The 21,183-nt window shown below is 39.4% G+C and overlaps 1 protein-coding gene across 7 annotated transcripts in view; it reads right to left on the bottom strand.

Annotated features, from left to right (window-relative positions):
• DNAJC13 (DnaJ heat shock protein family (Hsp40) member C13) overlaps positions 1-21,183 on the bottom strand; it is a 100,717-nt gene that overhangs the window by 51,901 nt on the left and 27,633 nt on the right. For 6 of the 7 annotated variants that reach the window (XR_010599154.1, XR_010599156.1, XR_010599155.1 and 3 more), the window contains exons 10-26: positions 20,020-20,186; positions 19,815-19,894; positions 19,566-19,735; positions 16,646-16,745; positions 16,174-16,281; positions 15,044-15,199; positions 14,306-14,362; positions 12,639-12,760; positions 11,668-11,743; positions 9,569-9,664; positions 9,213-9,356; positions 6,453-6,535; positions 5,313-5,466; positions 2,551-2,654; positions 2,302-2,461; positions 574-636; positions 17-118 (exon numbers count right to left, since the gene is read on the bottom strand). Coding sequence is in view for 2 of the 7 variants with exons in the window: in XM_005278641.5 (XP_005278698.2) it covers positions 17-118; positions 574-636; positions 2,302-2,461; positions 2,551-2,654; positions 5,313-5,466; positions 6,453-6,535; positions 9,213-9,356; positions 9,569-9,664; positions 11,668-11,743; positions 12,639-12,760; positions 14,306-14,362; positions 15,044-15,199; positions 16,174-16,281; positions 16,646-16,745; positions 19,566-19,735; positions 19,815-19,894; positions 20,020-20,186 (1,942 nt within the window). In the remaining 5 variants the exon portion in view is untranslated. The remainder of the gene's footprint in view (positions 1-16; positions 119-573; positions 637-2,301; positions 2,462-2,550; positions 2,655-5,312; positions 5,467-6,452; positions 6,536-9,212; positions 9,357-9,568; positions 9,665-11,667; positions 11,744-12,638; positions 12,761-14,305; positions 14,363-15,043; positions 15,200-16,173; positions 16,282-16,645; positions 16,746-19,565; positions 19,736-19,814; positions 19,895-20,019; positions 20,187-21,183) is intronic. The other variant, XM_065587062.1, reaches the window with a different exon arrangement.

The raw sequence follows: 21,183 nt of genomic DNA, 5'->3' as shown, positions 1-21,183 counted from the left end.
CCAAAAGACCTCATACTTGCAATGGTACTGTAGCCCTGCTTGTGTGGAGATGTGCCATGGTAAGCAGATCCACAAGGATTCTAATGCCATTTGAATCCATGAGGTCCTTAACATTTTTCTGTAAACAAGAGAGAAAACCTTCACATGAAATAAATGTGAGCATTATATAAGTGTGTTATGGGTAAGTAAAAAGCACTGTAAGAGCCAGCTATGTATAGTATTTTAATGGGATTCAAAAGTGAGATTTCAACTCTCCTCACATTCAACCATATTCTTTAGAAATCTAGCACAGAATATTTATACTTCCTTATCCCCTCATTACCCATTCAAAAAACCCTAAACCATGCCTATAGATATAGCATCTGTGCCAAAAAGGGAGAGAGCTGTACCCTTAATATTTGAATCTAATAAGAGATCTTTCTTTCCATTAAGTAAACACAAGATTAGAGATTGTTAGTTTTTAAAATCAACTCAAAGCATTAGTTTCAAACTGGAGAACATTTTAACAGCTTAAGAAATGTATCCATGCTTCATGAATTTTCTTTTAAGTACTGGAAGAATAAAATCTCCTACCTTATTTAGAATGAGCTTGTTAAGGAATAATATCAATCTGTCCCGCTCAAGTCTATCAGTGCACTTTTGGGGTTTAAAGAAAAAAAGGAAGAACAAGTCAAACATGTCCAACAGGAAATACAGATTAATCAAGCCTCAAAAAGTTAGCATGTTGCATTAACCATAGAGTAAAATCCAATTCTCAAATATCTTGTGACAAACATAAAAACTGCAAAAACAGATAAGGTTACTTATAACAGTAAGATTTCAGAAAAACATATATATAAAATGGTATTGGAAAACATGTTACAAAATTCTCAAATATTTTCACAAATATCTTGCAAGTCACTATAAAAACAGTCTCACTAATTTTGGTAGTATTATTGGATTTGTTTTCATACTAAAAACAGCTCTTGAATAATTTCTACAGTTTACTGTGTAGTCTGTTTGTGCAAAGTAATTTCAAGCATGCAACTTTCTGCTGAACCACACCTAATCCACGTTAATTGTTCATGTTATGAAAAAGGTAAAAATACCACTGCCAAATAGTCATGCTATAGAATTCACTGTGAAATGGCGTTTTAAAGGTTAACTGATTTTTAAGATTACCTTATATCCTATTGCTGATTTGGTATTAAAGCATGTATGAGTTTATAATTTAAATTCACTTAAATGAAAGATGAGCTCCCATTTAAGGGCTGAGTTAACGTTTCTTCAGAAAGAACTGCCAGACTACTAAGACAAGAGCATTGTAAAAAAGGCAGCTCTCTAAAGCTTAAAATGTTAATTTCAGTTGCTGCTAGAGAAGTGCAACCATGAACAACCCTGTTGATAGGCCAAACCTCTTCAATTTACCTTCAAAGATTAAACAGGCATAAGAATTAGAACCTATTAACTCAACTGTACTTAAACATGGTTTGTGTCTGCCTTTACCATTGAAGGGTTTCCAAGTTTTATGGTTACAAACAACTCCAACCCATCATCCTTAAGTATACCAGTACACCCACAGTTTTGGAGAAAACACCCTGCCTAAAAGGCCACTGCCAATGCACTTTGAACCAGCCATTCTGAAGGTAAAGTGTCCCCCTTAGTGGAAGACTACTCTCCACAAGGGAGCAAAAATTCCAAGTTTGCTGTTAAACCGCTGTGCTTCAGGAATAAGCAGAAGACTCAAATACTGCATTCAATGCAGTGTATATTGTTTTTATTTATATTTTACTCTTAAGGCAGAGCTTCTATTGGCCTAATTTCATTCTTGCATATTAAAGTAACGTGACTAAAAATGCCATCATAGACTTTCATCAGCAGAATGTATCAATTAAGACTGAGTTAGAAGCAGGGCCGGCTCCAGCGTTTTTGCTGCCCCAAGCGGGGGGAGGGGTAGAGGAAAACACGCAAAAGCCACGATCGGCACTCTACCGCCGCTGCTTCATTCTTCGGCAGCAATTCGGTGGCAGGTCTACCCTTCAGGAGGGACTGAGGGACCCGCCGCCGAATTGCTGCCGAAGAGCCGGACGTGCCACCCCCTTCCATGGGCCACCCCAGGCACCTGCTTGCTGCGCTGGTGCCTGGAGCCGGCCCTGGTTAGAAGAGAGAAACTGAATAAAAATGACCCAATCCAGCAGTAACTTCCAAATGAAACTTCAAGCGAAGTCTGCAATGCCAAAATTTGAACTGGACAGCAGCATATCAATGACTAAGCCACTACATTTATTTTTATTTAAAAAATGCCAGCCAAACAAAACTCACCCTTTCCAACATCCCAACAATATATTTAGTATCACCAAATTGTCCTATTTCTTCATGACATCTTCCATAAACAATGGCCAGTGCTTGTAGACATAAACATTTCATGTTCACTTTAGGAGTGAGCAAGAACCGGTGATAAAGTTCATTGAAAAATTCATACCTGCAAAAACAGAAGAAAGTTCACAGTGGAGAAAACATGCATTAAACCTCAGAAAAAAAATAAGGAAGACAAGCTGAACTGTGGCTTACGATTTTTTGATTGCTCCACTCTCTTCAGTTTCATCTTCCTCCAACAATAATCTCAGATAATAATCCCCTATTTTTATTTCCTCTGAAAGGCACTCGTACTTAACCTATAAATGAAACATACGTATACAAATCAGGTGTTATTTCAGATTATACACTTAAAATTGAGTTTTTAGCAAGCTGCCACATGCAATCTATATTTCACTTGATTTCATGGCTTAACATGCTCAGTAAAGATTTCCCCCCCCCCCCTTTTCTTTTTGGAGGAGACTCTCTCCTGCAATAAGCAGTAAGGTTTAATAAGCAACATTAATGAAATATGATTTGTATTAATTGCTATTCTAAATGACAGTTCAGTTTTCATTTTACTAACAGAGACATTTAAGGCTGAAAAAATTACTTCTTTGCACATGGATGAAGACTAGAAACTGACATTCTAAAGAACAGTTGATATCCAACTTGTTCCACAATACTCTAAGTGGCACAAAGCCTCTGGAAATCCATAGGAAATTCTATTACACTATGTATTTTAAAACAAAGCGTTTACCTAAAACTGAAGCATTATACAACACACCTTTTAAGCCATAGTTTAAACAATCTAGCATAGGGATCTCACCAATAATGGATACAGTACAGCATTGTAACAGCTAACATTTAACAAGTCAAATAGGTTTTGCAGCCCTAGAGGCAACAGTTCAATAGCAGGCGTACAAATAAAAATCACATAATTACATGAGTTAATGGGGTTCCAAGATGAAGTTAACTCTGTACCCTTCACCCATCCTCAATTAAAAACCACTAATATAAGAATGCTTGCATGTAAAGATACCTGCAAGAACACAAAAGTAAATTAAAATGTTTTAAGTGTGGAGTTACCCACCAACATCTGTTTCTTGCAGGTTATGAGGAGTTCACTGACAGAATGCCAACAGCCCTCAAACCAGACTTGGACCAATCTGAAGCGTAGTACATTGCCTCTGTTTAGTCACATTGTGCCTGTAGATTTCCTCATGTGACATATACTGCGGTGATACATTCAAGTTTTGTAGATTTGGGAGGGGATCTCAGAATATAGGCTTTTTCTAAAGCTATATATGTATGTTACAAGTTTTCAGTAAGCTTTTCATATGTGACCAAAATATCAATCGGTGAACAACTGCAGAAAGTGTTTATGATGTACTGCCCAGAGTTTGAGGTTGTTTCATTGCATTTATGGGAGACCAACATAAAAGTTGGATTTAGTTACTTCTAGTGGACTCTTCCTACTGAACAGATGGTGGTTTGCCCTCTTCAATAGCACTCAAGTTCTGCTTCCTATACACCTCTACCCCGATATAATGCGACCCGATATAACACAAATTCTGATATAACGCAGTAAAGCAGTGCTCCGGGGGGGCGGGGCTGTGCACTCCAGCAGATCAAAACAAATTCGATATAACGCAGTTTCACCTATAACGCGGTAAGATTTTTTGGCTCTCGAGGACAGCGTTATATCGAGGTAGAGGTGTATTTATTTTCTATTCAATCCATTCTGTTGTGGAGACAATGTCAAAATTGGAAATATACAATCTGCTATCTGAAGACTTTATTATTGAATGATTTAAAACCCCCCCCAAAAAAACAAAAACCACACCTGAAATCTGAAGTAGATCTAGGCAAGTCAGTTTATTCTGTTCCCACCTAGTTATGGCCTCTTGGCTTATGCGACACCTTAGAGAAATTCTACCTATTTCCAAAATAAGTTAATTCCATATATCAAAACTATTTTACCCTGGGGGTGTCATAGGTTATCGTTTCAATTACATGTTTTGAAAGGCTCATTCTTCCCAGAAGCATCAATGTTCTGCATACGATTTGATATCCAATCTATTTAGGACTTTAGATGGGCTGCCACATATTTAGTAAGCTTTCTGAAAGCCAGCCCCTCCAAGTGTTTTGGTACCATACTGATTTTTGCACTTAGTTAACTATTATTCACTTTTAAATTGAACATGGGAATGTACAATAAATTATCAGGACAAGTATGTTGATACATACTGTAAAAAGAAAGAGGAATACTGCATGGACCTTACATTTTAATGGCTCTCAGTGTTAACCTTGCTAGAATTAATGCTTGAAATGAACATAACAGTTGTTCTATTGGGAATTTATACATAGGTGCTTTCTTCCAGTGTGTCAGAAGTCCTCTTTGTTATGTTTATGGGACTTTGGCCCAGATTCCCAACTTTGGTTGTCATAATGACAACTTCTCTAAGATTAATTCATCTTTGAATCCATGGGTTGAAGTACTGCAGACAAGTATATTTACGTGTATATTTTGCCATATCTAAAGATCTCTGCCACTTTCACTATTAAGATAAATGGCTATTTATATAGTTTGTGTTTTTAGTGAATATATTTAGAATCCCTCTTGGCTGATCAGAGATTTGTCTTGCCTGTACAAAGCCATTTAATCTGGGTGTATGAGGTAGTTCGTAGCGATTTCTTTGAAAAAGGACTATGCATCCTGCCAGGAGGCGACTAGTCTGCATGGCCTGCATACAGTCAAATTTTAAAAACAACAACAACCAACAACAAAAAAGTACCATACAGAGGAGATGCCTGCTTTCTCCTTCATAGCTTTGAGTTTATATACTCTGCCCAATCATTTATTGACAAAGGTTGTATACGACACTCATTTAGAATGTTACAGAAAAAAGCTGATGCGTAAGGACACTAGGACTACAATATTAGTGACTTAAGTAAAACATATTAGAAAAGTTTACCTCAAACTCATGATGATTCCATGAGATAACATTAGCACTGCCAAGTTCTCTGTCAATATTGAATGCCCGCATTTCGGATTCAAGGGTATCTCTCAACTCTTCCCGTGTTTTGAAGTTCCAAATCAAATTTGACCTAGCATGATCTTGAAGAAATCTAGGAGAAAGCATGGCTAATAAAAAAAGTTTTCTATTCTTTTAATGTTGATAAAGATAGTTTAAAATGCATAACCTGCCATGCACATCAGAGCATACTGTACTTCAATGAATTAGTACAGAAGGGAATATGCTTTGCCATTTTATTCTTGATTTGTACAATACAAAGTCTCACTGTGTTTAAATCATTTTGATATTACAGCAGTGACTTGCTCAATATGCCTACTTTGTTATTAGTCTAAGGATCTGTCTACACACAGCAAAGAAAAACCTGCAGCTGGACCGTGCCAGCTGACTCAGGTTCGCAAGGCTCAGGCTGTGGGGCTGTTTCATTGCTGGGTAGACTTCCAGGCTTGGGATAGAGCCTGAGCTCTGGAATCCTCCCACCCTGCAGGGACCAGCCATGTTTTTTTCTCTGCTGTGTAGCCATATCTTTAGTGTCTATAAGCATCAGACAAGACATCCACTCTACCTTAAAATAAAGCCAGAAGCCACTTTATCAACAAAAATAAGGTTCTTGAAATAGCAATACCCTACTTTTCAAAAGGATTAACCCTATTAGTTCTCTGAAATGCAACCTACATCCTGGGACTTGGTTGTACAACTGACAGCATAAATGGTAAAAGGGAAACAGGCTACAGTTGTGTCTTACAAAAATTTCAATACAGCCTTGTTAAAATGTATCCGAGTATGCAAAGTCAAAAGCAAGAGAATGAGGTTAGGGCTAGCCATGTGCATTCCAAAAGCAGACTAAAGAATTTACCTAGAGCATTTGAGTATTTTTTGCTCTATACATTATATTTGTTAAAGTTCATGTCAAATATTTCAGGTTGTACTGTTTAAACTCTATCTTTATAGCTGTAGCTTTGAGTTAGGGCTTCTGTATCTGTCAAGTGAACAGCCGTGATTTATCAACCAAAACAGATGAATTTAAAGTTAACACATGGCTATTTTAAAAAGCATAGTACATTTATTCTAGATATTTACCTGTAATAGAAGAGATCCCAGTTTGCTTCTATTTTTATTCTTTGCCTTCGTTTCCTTAGTATTACTGGCTTTTGATTAATGTTCTGCAAATAGAAAAAGATGCAAATTTAGGATTAGGACAATTAGCAATAGCAGATACCTGAATAATTTCACTTCAGCGCATGTTCTTAGAAAAGTGGGTTTCTAGTGTTACTTTAAACATGAAAATTAAGCTTTGTTTTCACTGGCTGGTCCTGAGAGATCTCTGCTTTCCAAGAGAACACTTATTACTAGTAAAAAGAACAGGAGTACTTGTGGCACCTTAGAGACTAACAAATTTATTAGAGCATAAGCTTTCGTGGACTACAGCCCACTTCTTCGGATGCATATATCTTATTACTAGTGATGCAGTTTTCTAATCAGTGATTTCATAGGCAGTGACAATAGAACACCACAACTGAAATCTGTAGCTAGTGACTTGCACCATATTAATACTAAATTACCAACAAAGGTCATCAGATCATGCCAGAGAAACTTGCAGCCATGTACTTTTATCATGCACAGTTACCCCTTATCTTGTATAAAAAACCCAAATCCCATCACCATATGGGCACTAAAATAGAGAATAAGCAAAAACTGCTCGGTAATCCTGTATTTAAATATACTGTATTACATGCATACATTAACCATGCAGGAAAAAACTCTTTTCCACCTAGTCAGAGTGACTGGGGAGCAGAACCAGACCCATCTTTCAGGAGACTATACCCACAGTAAGACTGGCAGCCAAAGCTGGAGAACACAAAAGGCTACTTTGTTGTTCAGAAGTAAAGGATCTCTGAGATGCACAAAGTCACAGACCAACTTGGAAATTGAAAGATTGTTTGATCAACAGCATCTAAAATGCACTGCTAGACAAGACACCACATGCCAGGCAGAGTTTAATGAAACATAAGCCATGAAAATAGTACACAAAAACTCACCATATTGTTTCTGTCCTGATTGTGATTGGAAAGTAGAAAGAAAAAAGGAATATTTAAACAAAGAAAGAAACAGCCACTAAAAATATTTTATATGGTAACATGGAGTTATAAAATGTTACCACAACAAATACTTTCAATGTAATTTGATTGATAAGAATCACAATCTCCTTTTATTAATTTGATCATCAAAAGTAAAGACAGCTCAGAATTATGTTTTGCAGAGCCATGTCTATTGCCTATTGTGCATTAATGGTTTATCCTTCACAAGTAAATAGGACATCAAGGAAAAGCTGTAAGTGTTCATACTTGGAGAGTTTATAATACGCAGCTCATGGAAATAGATTTTTACTGAGAAATTCAGCTAAAATAAAAAACAAACAGCCATACATCTCTGATTTATTTTGGACTGAATTTTTACTCTATTCCATGAAGAACGTTTGGCCTATTTCTCGGTGTAAAATTTGTTAAAGTTAAATAAGAGTAAACCTGCCTCAGGACCCACATAATTTCTTATTTTTCTAAGTTGTGTCATTTGTGTTTTACTTTAAGACTTTATTTAGATCAGAAGTCAGGAAAAAGTGTTGAAAATCAGATAATATTTTGCATTTCCCCTACTTTTCCATCTTTCCTATGTATGGGCAGCAAACTGAAAGTGACAAACTTCTAAATGAAGAACTGAAACTTCAGAGATCGGGCAATTTACGTTTCACTTAGAGGAAGCTAATTGACTACAATGCCAAGCTTAGTATTGAGAAAACCAAAAGAGTCAGCAAGAAAGGACTAGGGACAAAAAAGTTGGAATTATAAGAGCAAGAAAAAAGGGGTAAGTCATATCAACTGACCTTTATAATCACAAAAGAACCACCATACAGAAGGGACAGGGGAGAGGAGGAATGACAGAGCATAAAATAAATGCAAAGAAAAGTCGGGAAAGAGTCTCCCGGCACCCTCCAGTTTCCTCAAGAAGGAAAATAGAGTGGCCTCTTGGATATTAAGAGAATATAGCTGCTGAGCACACAGACCTACACCATCTTAAAATAATTTAAGTACTGAGGAGGAGGCACAGACTGAACAACAAGAGCCAGGTGACTTTAAGGTAAAAAGCTGCCATTACTATCAAGAAATTCCAATATCGAAAGTTTAAGTCTATTCATTCAAGGCAATGTTCTATTCTTCCAAATAGATATAAAGTCGGATGAAGTACAGTGATACTAATGAATAAATATACCAAATGAATGTACACCTCAAATACACATTGAAAGTCCTTGAATATTTTCCTACCACATTATTGTTTAAAAGACTGTTTCTGCAGCAGCCTCTTAAGCATTTCTGCTGCTCTAACTTCTGTAAGATGCTCAGAACCAGAAGGGTGCAAAAGAATCCAGTTGCAGTCTAGTTTCCTAGGTAATTAGTTTAAGCAAAAAAGAGGTGGTTATGCAAGTTGGAAATGTGTGCATGACAAATTACATGTCTGCAAGTTACTAATATGCCCCTCTCCCACCTCAACTGATTCACTACAATAACTCTCATTTTTAGCTAAAAATGAAAAAAGGGAAGAGGCAAAAATTTGTAAACCTGGAAACAAAGAACTAATGTTTTGTAACAGTATTTTAAATAGCAGATTCACAGTTAAAGCCAAGAATAAGTATTTCCACCATAGTCCTGGAAATCAACCATGGCTAAAACCTACCAGTTATACTGCATTAGTCATGGAAAAAGCCCAGTGTTTTCACAGCATGGTAACTAGTGACTTAAGAGAAATTTGAGATGAAAAAAGGCATAAACTTGTCTGTGTTTTTACCTCTTTTTGAGCAATGCCCATTCTGTCCCTCCAGTGCATCAAAACCAGATCTACTTTCTCTTTGGCAAATTTTTCTACTTCTTTAGCAGCTTTTCCAGCCAGTCTCTGCCACTCCGGCACTTTACTAAGCTTTCCATATTGGTCCTGTGAAACAAAAGCCTATCAGTAACTTAACAGAAATTTATTCACAAGTGTATTTTGGAGACAATGAGCATCAACATTTTACAACAGTTTCTTCCCTCCCTCCCTCATTTAGATAGCAGGTACGGTACATGGAACAAGTTACACAGCTAAATAGAGAATTAGTCATTTTAAGCTCACCATTCTTTTTAGATAAATACAATTTTTCTACTTACAGCTGCAATTTTTAAATTATCCCTAATATGCATCCGGTCAGCATCCTTCTCAGGAACAGGATCAGCGCTGTCCAGGTATGCCAGCAAACCTGATGGCTAAAGCCACAAAATAAATAATTTGTATTCCATAACAGATCTCTGGATTCCAGAGTAAGTTATACCGGTGTAAGTGCCTAGTGTAGGTAAGTAGTCTATCATATACAAAAACCCAACATTAAAAGAATGGAAATATTGCCACATACTTGTCAAACACTTGCAAGTTAGGAAATACTAGCATTAAGGTTGCACAGGCAATGTTAATCTGGCCCCCCTTGTGCATATACATTCAGATAGTACATCTCTACCCCGATATAACACGACCCGATATAACACGAATTCGGATATAATGTGGTAAAGCAGTGCTCCGGGGGAGCGGGGCTGCGCACTCTGCCGGATCAAAGCAAGTTCAATATAATGCGGTTTCACCTATAACACGGTAAGATTTTTTGGCTCCCGAGGAAGTGTTATATCGGGGTAGAGGTGTACGTAATTAAAGACTATTTTCCCCCCACAGGACCCTGCTTCACTCAGTACACAAGATGGACTGTACTCAAGAAGTTAATCAGGGTCGTATAGTGAACAGAATTTTGTATGTAGGACCACTGCCCCATTTGTTGAAGAAGCTGGAAGTTGTATGTAGGACCACTGCCCCATTTGTTGAAGAGCTGGAAGTTGTGTAGTGAATGAAGCAAGGGACTGCAGGAAGAGACAGGATGGTCTTATGTTTAATGCAGTTAATCTGGGGTACCTGGCATTCGCTTCTGTCTGAAGACAGGATACTGGGCTAGATGGATCTTTGGTCTAACCCAGTATGCCCATTCTGATGTAAAAGCCAATCTGGAGCACTGGATTCTCTCTCTATCCATGCCACAGAGTTCCAATGAGATTTTTCCAGGGGTTCAACACCGCCAAATTTGCTGTCTCCATGAAAATTGGCACACGAGACATCCCTGATACCAGGGCAATCCCCATGCCCAATTTGAGCCCCTTCCCAGAAGTATGCAGATGCTAGAACTTGCCAGTGATGGTTGAAAGTATTTAACATAGTTTCCCCCCCCCCCCAATGTATTTCTTTGCCTTGTTTAACTGAATTTTGTTTTTTAAAAGAAAGTTCAGCCTGAAACAGAGACCCAGCATGGCAAATATCAGCCAGAATGGTTGAAGTTTAAGCTATGGGTAACGGCATAGCTACTAGATCCACCTAGAATCCAAGATTTTGGCACGTTTCCCTTGGACTAGGATACTAGCCACATGAACAATGAGTGCATCACAACTTTCCCTCAACCCAAAAGCCAAGCTCTTCAATGTAAAGCAATGAAGTTAGCTGTTTGGCAATGCTTTCATCAAAACTTACTTAATCTTTTAAAAAGCATCACTTACTATATCTCCTGTGCCCTCCAAAGAGCTTGCCCCCTTACTGGCTTCACTCCACTCTTTCCTGTTCTAGTTCATGGCCTTTTTCCAACTTGTTTTGCGTACTTTTATTCTCTCCATCTACTACTTATCTCTACTGTGTTCCATTTTCTATCTCAATCCCTTTTTAAAACAATAGTTTTATCTACAGAGAGTCTTCGCCCCATCCACACAGCTAGAGTCTCATTTCTGCCTTCCACACTCTTTAGTTAAGATAGCTACAGTGACTAGGTTGCTCTGTTCTCTGATTTGTCCCCTTACCTCAAGAGAAGGAGCCAGCCGCTCCAGTTAGCTCATCTGCCAGTTTGAGTTACTTCTTCCCCCATGTGGCTGTGTTTCCCATTCCCCTACCCTGCCAAAATCTTTACTTGTGTATTAATGACAATAGGTGTTACAGGCTTTAAAATTGTATGTTCTATAAAGTTATACCATCCTTCCCACCCTCCAACCTAATCTCCTGCATTGCATGTCAGACTTAACATTGACACTAAACAAAAGGTGCCCAGGTATTAAAAAACCTTAAGCTACTCAGGTATATTTAGTTGAAATTTTTTACAACTAAAAAAATACCAACATTTGAGGACACAAACTGACCCCCCCCCAAAAAAGAAAATATTAGAAGTGGTGTTTAAAAAGAGTACACTTACCAAAATACGTTTCAACAAGCTCATAGCAGTTGCATTTTCAGCTGTCCAAAGGCCCACTAAATGTCTACTTAGCTGTCTGAAAAATGAAGACATTGAGAAATTGTTACTGTTGTCTTGGCTAGAACAGTAGTTTTTTAATCATTACTGTGAATTCAGTACTGCCTTATAGAAGAGTTTTACATTGTCAGCACATCCAACGCTCAGATGCCCTTTGTTCAGAAGGGCAAGAATAAAAGAAGATAGGTTAATGTGAACTAGGTACCTTTTTGTACAGTGCTTCAGCATGCTGCTCTGTAACTTCCTCATGCGGATCCTGCTGGCGTGCTCTAAAAAGGTACGTTAATATGAACTAGGTACCTTTTAAAGCGTGCTAGCAGAGTCTACACGGCGCAGTTAAAGAGCAACACACTGAAAAGCTTTACAAATTACACCTCTCTGGTGCATTTTGCCAGTGCCATGTAGAGAAGCCTAAAGTTATGCTTTGTGAAAATTATACTTTTATCATTGTCTCAAACAGATCATGTATCTGAACAAATAGAGGAAGGCACTCCAAAAGCAGAGTACTAGGGAAATATTAGCCTTCCTCCATGCATTCCCATAAGAAAGTTTAAGTATCTAGCTTGCATAGTAAGCAAAGAAATGTATGCCATCTTGATCATTAAAGCCGCATTAAAACTGGACTGTATGAGGAACTCAAGAGAAATGAGTTATGAAATCTTGTTTACGAAATTGTACTGTCACACTTAAAGTGCTACTAGGCAAAGCAGTTAAAATGCAAAGAAAATGTCTAAAAACTACACCCAGGTCATAATAGAGTACTTCACTTGTAGCATTTAAATATGAAAATTAAACTTAAAATGAAGAATGAGTCTTCTAAAACAAGAACAGAAGCTTCCCATGTTTCAGCTTTCCCACATATGAATAATGCAAATATTAATCATCCTATTAATATCAAATAAAACTTGACACACCTATTTGTAAGCATCCTTTGATCTGCGCTTATTGTAAACATAGCAGTACGTAAATGACGAGGTAAGGCACCTTCACTGAGGGCAAGATCTTGCATTTTGGTAGCAATCTCTTTATCTCCTTCCTTTGGAAACAGGACAAGATGATTACTATGGAGAGAATCTTAATTGAGCTGTTCTATCTTTAGTTTACAATATTCATTACAAACTATTTTGACTATTTGACTAGTTTAGGTACATGCATTTTGGGTAATTCTGAATGGTTAATTTTGCACTTCTATGCAGGGCACCTCCTACATCGCTTTAAAAAATAAATTCTCAGCAGCAGCAGGGCTCAGAGGTTCTAACTGAAGTGAAGTCACAAGAACAGAAGCTTTCCAATTTGCTTTAATACATTAGTTTAAATAGCCATTACAACCTAAAAAAAAAAATAAAAAATGGCATGTTTATAGTAACACCAAATTTGCTCATTTTAGAATTAGCGATGTTTTGCTCCCCAGCAACCAGCCCCACAAATTCAACCTGGGGTCTGAAAGACAAGCTGGATTCTTTTACTTCTGTACTACCATCAGTTAAGAGAGTCTGCAACTTGAACTTAGTTAACAGTGCTGTGTTTCACAGTTCAGGACAACTGCACTCGTATTTTCCACAGTGGTCCAGTGAGGGTACCTACTCTCAGGCTTCCACCAACTCTCTGACTTACAGCTCCCCAGCAATTGCCTTTCTTGGGTGAAGACCTGCATCTCACTCCTTTCTGACTGGGCTATTTCCAGGCTACACAGGTCCCTGCCTTCACGGTGTTATTCCCAGCAGAGGCAGGCTTCCCAAGAACACCTGCTTACTTTCAGAGACTAACAGAGTGAGTGATTGTCAATGGTTATAAGTTATTGAAGGGCTCTTCTTATGCAAGCCTATTTTATTCCTAAGGTAAAAGCACCACAGAGAACACAAAAATAAAAGAACCTACTCACATGCTAATAAGCTTACCAGGGATTACCCCAACCCTAACATGGGCTCTGACTGGAGCAGTCCCTCAAACAGTTGACCCAAAGGGTTTCCTTTTAGTTTTAAATACATCACAGCTTCAGGTCAGAACAAAAACATCCAGTCTTATAGGTCTCAGTAGGCCCAGTCCTTCCTTCCAACCCTTGTCTAAGGACTTTGGCAGGACCTCTGTCTGTCAAGGGCCCATTTGCTGGATCAGAAAGAAGGCCTTCAGCCAGTTTAAAGCCAGTCTATTTATCCAAAAAATCCTTTGTCTAGGAGCCCATAGAGAATTCAGTTTTGAACTAGTATATGCATACCTCTCCCCGAGGGCAGCTTCAATGGGGCTGATAATGGAGAAAGTATATTAGCATCCCTCTCCTACTAGAGAAGGTATATCCAACAGCTCAACACAACACAATTGCATTTTTACTACAATGGACCTCAAAGGTATTAAATATAATTCAATTCAAGAAAATTCAGTCCGTCACATTATATATGTGCAAGCCAGAATAGACTGTCTCATTCTCCTATAGTCTGAGGATATTTACCACTGAAAAGTTGGAACTGGTTTTTACTACTGACAAGCTGCAGATTCCAATTTCCTATTCAGAAAAGAAAAAGCCACATTCAACACTTCTCAGCATGTTATCCCAAAGTAATTGTTATTTAAAAAATAATCTCACCTCTATTATTGCCTTCATAACCAAACCAGCTCCTTTTACAATTGCCATTGAAGGGTGCTGAAAAGAGTTAGTTACAATTTAGCAACAGCACAAACTAACTTACATTTTTATGGGGAAAATGAACAGTTCAAGGAACCTGAACTTCATCTAGGATACAGTTCTGAATTCAGTTCTGGTCAAAAATTACCAAATTTTTATAGTTCTTGGGGAGCATAGGCTCAGGGCCCCTGAAATAAATTAAGAGTTCTGACCTGTTCCTATGAACAAGAGTCCATATTACAGTCATGCAAATAGCACTACTGAAAGTTTTCAGGGTACTCTCAAAGACTGAAATGATCAAATGGACATGGAAACAATTCTTCTCGGCCTGGTCCACACTACAAAGTTTTACAGGCAAAATTTACCATTTGCTGGAACAGCCTTATATGCATCCACGCTCAATTTTAAATCTTGCTGACAAAACCCTGAGCTTCTGTTGGTCAAATTAAACCAGTTCCCAGAGCAGCACAAACCCTCTACCAGCACTCTTCTACTGGCAAAATGCCTGTGTGGATGCTGAATTACTTATACTGGTACAGAGAGTCCTCTAGCAACAATCCCACAATGCCATTGTCCCCACAGACTTTTTGAACTCTGCAATCAGAGATCAGTGACTGGAAGCCCATGCCCTTTTGAAATGCCTCTCTTCCTGTAGCACATAGGTATGGCTTAAATAGTAAGAGAACAAAAAGGTCTCACCTGAAAGAGCTTAAAGAGGGTTCTCCCATTAGATGCTACCATCTCTAACAACATATCAAACTGCTGCCCTTCAGTTGTCTCACTATACGGAGCACAGAGGGCAAATGTAAGGAAGTCCAGAAGTGAACTAATAACAAGGGCACCTGTCCCATGATCCTGAAATTTAAATGAAGTGTGTAAGAATTTTAATCATAGCAGCTGGTTTTAAAATCTTTACTTAGGATTCTTCAGTATTGTCCTTGAGCTACAAAAAGGAGTACAGTCATTTCCCCCACCACTCTTACCTGCATCCCACTTGTAGCTAATAATTAGCAGTATTTCAAATACAGAAAGAAAAACCATTGCCATCATTTTAGTGTGGCAAAACAAAAGTTTCCAGAGCATCCCACAAAGGATTCATTATATCATGCTTCACAGCAGCAATGAGTCCTCTGAACGGAGTTGAAAGGTTTCTTTTTTTTTTTTGGAAAAACCAAAAGAGCTCAAATAAATCAGAGCGCTACAGTTTCTAAGTAGTCCTTTTAGAGTCCTTGCACGAGTTTGTTCTGTTGGAAAGGATTGGTTTAACGGAGATGCTTTTCAGACTATATTAGGCTGAACACATTATTAAAAAAACCTAATGAAAGCCCTCTTATGGCATGTCTACACTGCCCTGCATTTTGCACAAGGGGGGTTTGAATAGCACCAAAGTGCTGCACTATGACTCCTCTGCATGGATACTGCAGGCACAAACTTAAAGGTTCCGAGTTATCAATAATTTAGTCCTCTTTGGTAACAGGACCTTTAAATTCACACCTTCAGCATCTACACAGGGGAGTTACAGCATAGCACTTTGGTGCACACTGCTATTCATATGCCCCTCAGCCCAAACAGCAGGGCAGTGTAGACTTGCTCTTAAGGTCTGTGGAGAGAGCAGTTTCACTCTGATTTCCCCAGATACAAACTGACTGAACACAGTCTCAATATCAATTAGATATATTTTTGCATGTGAGCAATGAGTGCAAACTTCTCTTATGGCAAAGATATGCACAAGCTTACTTTAAACGACTTGCTATATATGACCTGTCAAACCCTCAACCTTGAATATCTCAGTACTTTTTCCATGAACTGCGCCTTAATCTATGACTTACCACATGAGAATTAAATTTCTCTAATAAGTTTTCCAGAAACTTCTTTGAAGAAAGAAGGGAAGCTTTGTTCAGCTGCTCTTGCCTCAAGTCGTAATCATCATGCATAGGCTATGTGATAAAGAAAGCATTCATAAATGCAGACATATTTCAGCCTTCAAACTAAACGTAAAGATCTGCACAAGTCTTTTGATGTATCTGAATGAAGCTACAGTTCAAAATTTAATACTAACAGTGGATTCGTGACAAAGGAAAACAAGCTAGTTATGAGAGTGAATCCTGTTTCTACTTCTAAACCATGACAACTGAGTCTACTCATGTGATACTATTGGATATCCTATGTACACTGCAAGATACACATGCACTACACTTTCCACACAAACCCCCATTTTCAGCGCCTTGCAATTCACATATTTAATCATTTCAAAATAGGAAATATTCTATTCTGTAACATAGTTGAGAATTAAACACTTACACACATGAGAGCACATAGCATGTCAATAGAAGCATGGGTTACGCCATCATTGTTTCTTTTAAGAGCTTTTACCACCTTTACTCCTAGACGCTCCCGAAATCTGTCACGAGAAAAAAAGGTGATTTAAAATGGATATTGCAAGTGCACTTACCTAAAAAGTAAGTGTCAAGATATTTTTTCAAAAAGCTTTTTATATCAAGAGCCTTTGAACAGCTAACTCAGAATTTAGGGCTTGTCTATATGAACTGTTAGTATGTGACAAGCTGGGGTATAAGTCTACCTCACACTAGCCTGTTGCATACTAATGGCTTGTTTTCACTACTGCGCGGCATTGGTGCTGTTGCATTGCGCCAAGTGAAGACACATTGCGCCAATGGGAGAGCGCTCTCCCGTCGACATAATTACTCCACCTCAATGAGAGACAGAAGCTATGTCGGCAGGACAGCATCTCCACCAACAAAGTGGTGTCTACACCACGCTAAATTGACGCAACTTACGTTGCTCAGGGTGTGGTTTTCACACCCCTGAGAAATGTCACTTACACTGACTTAAGCCATACTGTATACAAGTCCTAAGCGTCTGCATAGAACCTTCTGCTGCGCACTAAAGATTCTGTAGTGCACTTTGATCTACTCCCATTTCAAAGCAGAGTAGATCAAAGTGCACTACAGAATCTTTAGAGTGCGACAGCAGGATCTACACCAGGTCTCAAACGACCACAAGGCACATGAAGACTAGTGCATTGAACCGAGGGCTGCATCACTGACACCCCCCCTCGCTGCCTCTGGCCCTGCCCCCACTCCACACCTTCTATTAGGCCCCTTCCCTGCCCTGCCCCATTCCAACCCCTTCCTCGCCCCATTCCAACCCCTTCCCCAAAGTCCCCACCCCAACGATGCCCCCAAGGGGTGCAGAAAGCATGCAGGGTGCGGCAGGGGGCTCAGGGCAGGGGTGCTCCCTGCCTGCCTGCCCTGGCCCCGTGCCGCTCCAGGAAGCGGCTGGAACTGTGTCATGGCAGCCCCAGGAAGGGCGGGGGGGGGGGGGGGCGCTCAGGATTCTGTGCGTGTGCTGCTCTTGCCACTCCTCTAGGTTCTTCCCACAAAGCTCCCATTGGGCGCGGTTCCCTGTTCCCGGCCAAGGGGAGCCGCGGGGGGCGGTGCCTCTGGAAGGAGGCAATACAGGAGCCCTCTGCCTCCTTCCCCCTCCCCCCCAGCCTGAAGGGGCGTGCTGCCAGCTGCTTCAGAGAGTGGCGCGGGGCTCATAACGCCACAGGGGGCAATCCCGCAAGTAGGCAGAGTGGGAGGGGCGCGCGGGGAGCTTGGCGGGCCACACGCGGGCCACATGTTTGAGACCCCGATCTACACAGACAGACAGTTAGGATATGTCTACACAGCAAAGAGATAACTGCAACTGGCCCGTGCCAGCCGATTCTGGCTCATGCTGCAGGGCTGTTTCACTGCTGTGTAGACTTCCGGGCTCTGGCTGGCCCAAGCTCTGGGACCCTCGCATGCTGCAGGGTCCTAGTGCCCAGGCGCCAGCGCAAGCCCAGAAGTCTACACAGCAGTGAAACAGCACTGATGCTTGAGCCCCATGAGCCTGAGTCAGCTAACACCAGCCAGCCGTGGGTGACCAGTTGCTGTGTAGACATACCCTTAGAGCCCAGCAGGATGGTGTGGGGTAAACTTAGTGTGGAGCAAGCTGGGGTGTAACTGCTCAGATATACACAAGTCTTTAGAGGACCTCTCCCTACATATTTTCATTACAACTAAACAATGTACATTATGGCCAAAAGAAAGCTGAGTCCAAAAGTCCAAAGTCAGAGTTCAAAGTCTGACATAATGGTAGTTATAGTAAGGACATGGACTTACTAAACACACAACAAAAGAAATTATCACTTTACATGACCAGTGAAAAGTTTACACTAGATTAATGCCCAAAAATCAGAGAATTCAGTTCAAGAAATTAAAGTATAGCTACAAGATTTTTTTTTTTTTTAATTTAATTTGCCCAATTTTTAGTATTTATAAAATTTCTTCGCAATAATCTTTTAAAAGCCACATACATACTCTTAACACATATAATGAAGGCTGAATGGACTTCATTTTCAAAGTAGCCTAACTGTGAAAGTGAACAAGACATGCACAATTTCTTCAGAAAGTCAGTCAAAAAGGTTTCCAGATTGCATCTTTAAGCCAATTAAGAGTATGTACCATGTTCTACATGTAGTTCTACAAACTGGCAATGAGCAACATCGCAAAACCTACTTCCTTCACATCTTACTTTTTGCTCCTCTAATGCATGTAATCCAAGGTGTAACTTACTTTACACTAAGCTTGGTGCTCACTGCACCTTTTATCCCCTGTGGAATGTATGGAATTTTTAATTGCAGCTGATGTGTCACCAGAAAGATTAAACCAGAGGTAGTCTATTTTTTGGTCATGGTCCAAATTTCTTGGTGAAGGTATAGTCAAGGTCCAGACTCCAGAGCAACAACAATAATGAAAAATAGTAAATAAAGATTTTGGGGTTTGTTCAAAAGCATCTGGCGGTCCATCTATTGACTACCCCTGGACTAAACCATTGCATTTGTTCTTTCAAGGAAAAAAGATCAGTTTTGAGTGTTCTACCAATAAATATTTAACATACACTAACTTAAAAGCAGAACCATAGCTGGCAAGGCTAAAGATTAAATCTTAGAGTGCTAAGAACCCCTAATTCAGAAACCGTCAGCAAGATGCAGTTTATACAGTACCATCAACCTTATAGTTTTACATACATGAAACTGCTACGTTATAAAAGTTTTTCCCTGAAGCCTCAGCAATTATGGATGATCCCAACCTCAATTCAGACTCAAAGTTTCAAGGAGACTGGTGAGTACAAGTCTTTAGAACAGTTTCCCGCTATCAGCTTAAATACTTACTTAGGAAGCTGAGTAAAGGCAAGGAAGCCAGCTTTTGAAGCAACTAGTCGTCTCACAGCTTGGAACTGGCTTTCAAGTTCTGCATTAGATGCTACAATGTCCCCCTCTTGAGACAGTAATGCGGTTATGGCATTATTAATCAGTTTCTCCTTGTTTTCAGAGAACAGACCCTGGTTAAGGAGGAAGAACCATTAATACTTGTATAAAGTAACAAAACTGTAAGAGATTGGGCAGAGAATTAATTCTTACATCTTGTGTTACTGCATGCAGAACTCCACTGTATGAGATGTTAGCATTGAACCTGAACACAGCATCTGCAAAATTACCATCTGCAATGAAAAACAAAATGTAGTTGGGAGTTACAGGATTTTAAATGGCTTAGAGATATGTTGTGCTATAAAAAAAACAAAAACAAACACCATATACTTTGAACTGTAGTAAAAGCTGAACTCACTTGGAGGAGCAGCTAAAAACCGGAGGTGAAGGCTCTCTACTTCCTCATCTACAGGCATGCTCAGCAATCCCCAGCGCTGGCCTTTGTGTGTTGGGGTCATTTTCACACAAACATCTCTATTGCCAGAGGCTCTTACTCCATCCAGCAAGCTAGCTAATAGGGAATCTCTGAAAAGAGAGAAACACGTTTAGACACTTCCTACCCTGTGAATTTATTTAGGTACTTAACTGGAAAATTATGATTGTTATAAGAAAAAAGTTGAGCACACTGACTGAACCGTAAGTATGTGTGCCCAAGTTTCCTACTGGAATTTACATAGATCAGTGTTTTCCACTCTTTAAAGTTTGTAATGCTACCAAATACAAACCGCATGAGCCAGTGACATGACAAACTATAGTGGAACTCTTCCACTAACAATAAGGAGATATGTAAAGGGATAGCGGATGGTCTAGTATGGTAGGGAAAGTAGTATTTCAGCTAGACTAGATTTTTCTGACTTCCCCCCCCCTCCCCTTGCATGTGCTACTTTCGTTTTTATTTTCTGCACACAAGCACCTTGCTCTACAATCAGAGGTGCCCAGCTTATGGCCCATTCACAGCCCAAACAGAGCATTTCATAAGGCTCACAGCCTGCTTCCACACAATATACTAGCAACTCATTCATTAGCATTCTGCTGTCATGTTTACATCATTTTAGTTTACACAAGAGTGAAAATAGGCTGTTTCTATGTACAAGTATTGTCTAAATACATACAAAATAAGTTGAACTTAAAATATAAATCAATACAGGTGACTTTAAATCTTAATATGTAGAATCTGTTTGGCCCACATAAGGATGTACTTAGGTTTATATGGCCCACCTGTGTAATAAGGTTGAGCACCACTACTCTACAGGATATCCTCAGCCACATTTAATCCATACAGGTGTGATGGACAGACGGGGGGGGGGGGGGGGGGGGGGGGAAGGAGAGAGAAGAGGAAAGATCAACTCAGTCCAGACACTAAACAGTTAAGCACATGGATACCAGCTAAATATCTAGATTTAATATATTAGCTTTCAATCAATAGTAGTTTCTCAAGATAGAGCTTGTTAATACTGTCTCGCTCCTTTAATCGACCCTACTTCCTAACACTCCAGTTTGTTTAATCAGCATGTCTAACTAC

This window comes from Chrysemys picta, chromosome 2, assembly GCF_011386835.1.
Source record: "Chrysemys picta bellii isolate R12L10 chromosome 2, ASM1138683v2, whole genome shotgun sequence".
NCBI lineage: Eukaryota > Metazoa > Chordata > Testudines > Emydidae > Chrysemys > Chrysemys picta.
This window is presented reverse-complemented; position numbering and strand designations above follow the sequence as displayed.